The 722-nt window shown below is 62.6% G+C and overlaps 1 protein-coding gene across 1 annotated transcript in view; it reads left to right on the plus strand.

Annotated features, from left to right (window-relative positions):
• CAPN1 (calpain 1) overlaps positions 1 to 722 on the plus strand; it is a 34,690-nt gene that overhangs the window by 11,090 nt on the left and 22,878 nt on the right. The window contains exons 5-6 of the mRNA XM_009274003.2: positions 66 to 333; positions 548 to 624. Of these exons, the coding sequence (XP_009272278.2) occupies positions 66 to 333; positions 548 to 624 (345 nt within the window). The remainder of the gene's footprint in view (positions 1 to 65; positions 334 to 547; positions 625 to 722) is intronic.

A 722-nucleotide genomic window follows, 5' to 3' on the forward strand; every position in this document is an offset into this window, starting at 1 on the left:
AAAAGCAACTTTTAAACGCTCGTTTTTTCCCCTATTTTAACTAGTTCCCCGTGTTTTCTCCCCAGGATGGCGGAGGAGCCGATCGTGCCGGTGTACTGCACCGGCGTTTCGGCGCAGGTGCAGCGGCAACGGGCGAAGGCGTTGGGGTTGGGTCGGCACGAGAACGCGGTGCGGTACCTGGGGCAGGACTACGAGCGGTTGGTGGAGGAATGCCGGCGTTCCGGCACCCTCTTCCGCGACCAAACCTTCCCGCCGGCTCCCGCTTCCCTCGGCTTCCGCGAGCTCGGCCCCGGCACCGCCAAAACCCACGGCGTCCAATGGAAGAGGCCGACGGTGAGCCGGGGTGTTAACGGTGGGGCGCTAATTCACCGCGGTCGGAGGGGAGGGCCCGGCTTGCCGGTGGGGTTTTAATTCCCTCGGTGGAATCGACGGTCGTTAGCGCGGTGAAGGCCTCCCCGCGCGGCGGCGGCGAGGCAAAACCGTAAATAGCCAAATTTTGGTGATTTTGGTGGATTTTGGTGACCGAACTGGGGGCGTTTCCCCGCAGGAGCTGTGTCCGCACCCGCAGTTCATCGTGGACGGGGCCACGCGCACCGACATCTGCCAGGGAGCGCTGGGTAGGGAGTGCCGACGCTTCGGTTTTCCTGATTTTCAATTTTTTTGCCTCGAATCGGAGGTTTTGGGGGGAAGGTTTCGCCGAATCGAGGCTCGTTTGCGCCCCG

This window comes from Aptenodytes forsteri, unplaced genomic scaffold (genome assembly GCF_000699145.1).
Source record: "Aptenodytes forsteri isolate BGI_AS27 unplaced genomic scaffold, ASM69914v1 Scaffold634, whole genome shotgun sequence".
NCBI classification, from domain to species: domain Eukaryota; kingdom Metazoa; phylum Chordata; class Aves; order Sphenisciformes; family Spheniscidae; genus Aptenodytes; species Aptenodytes forsteri.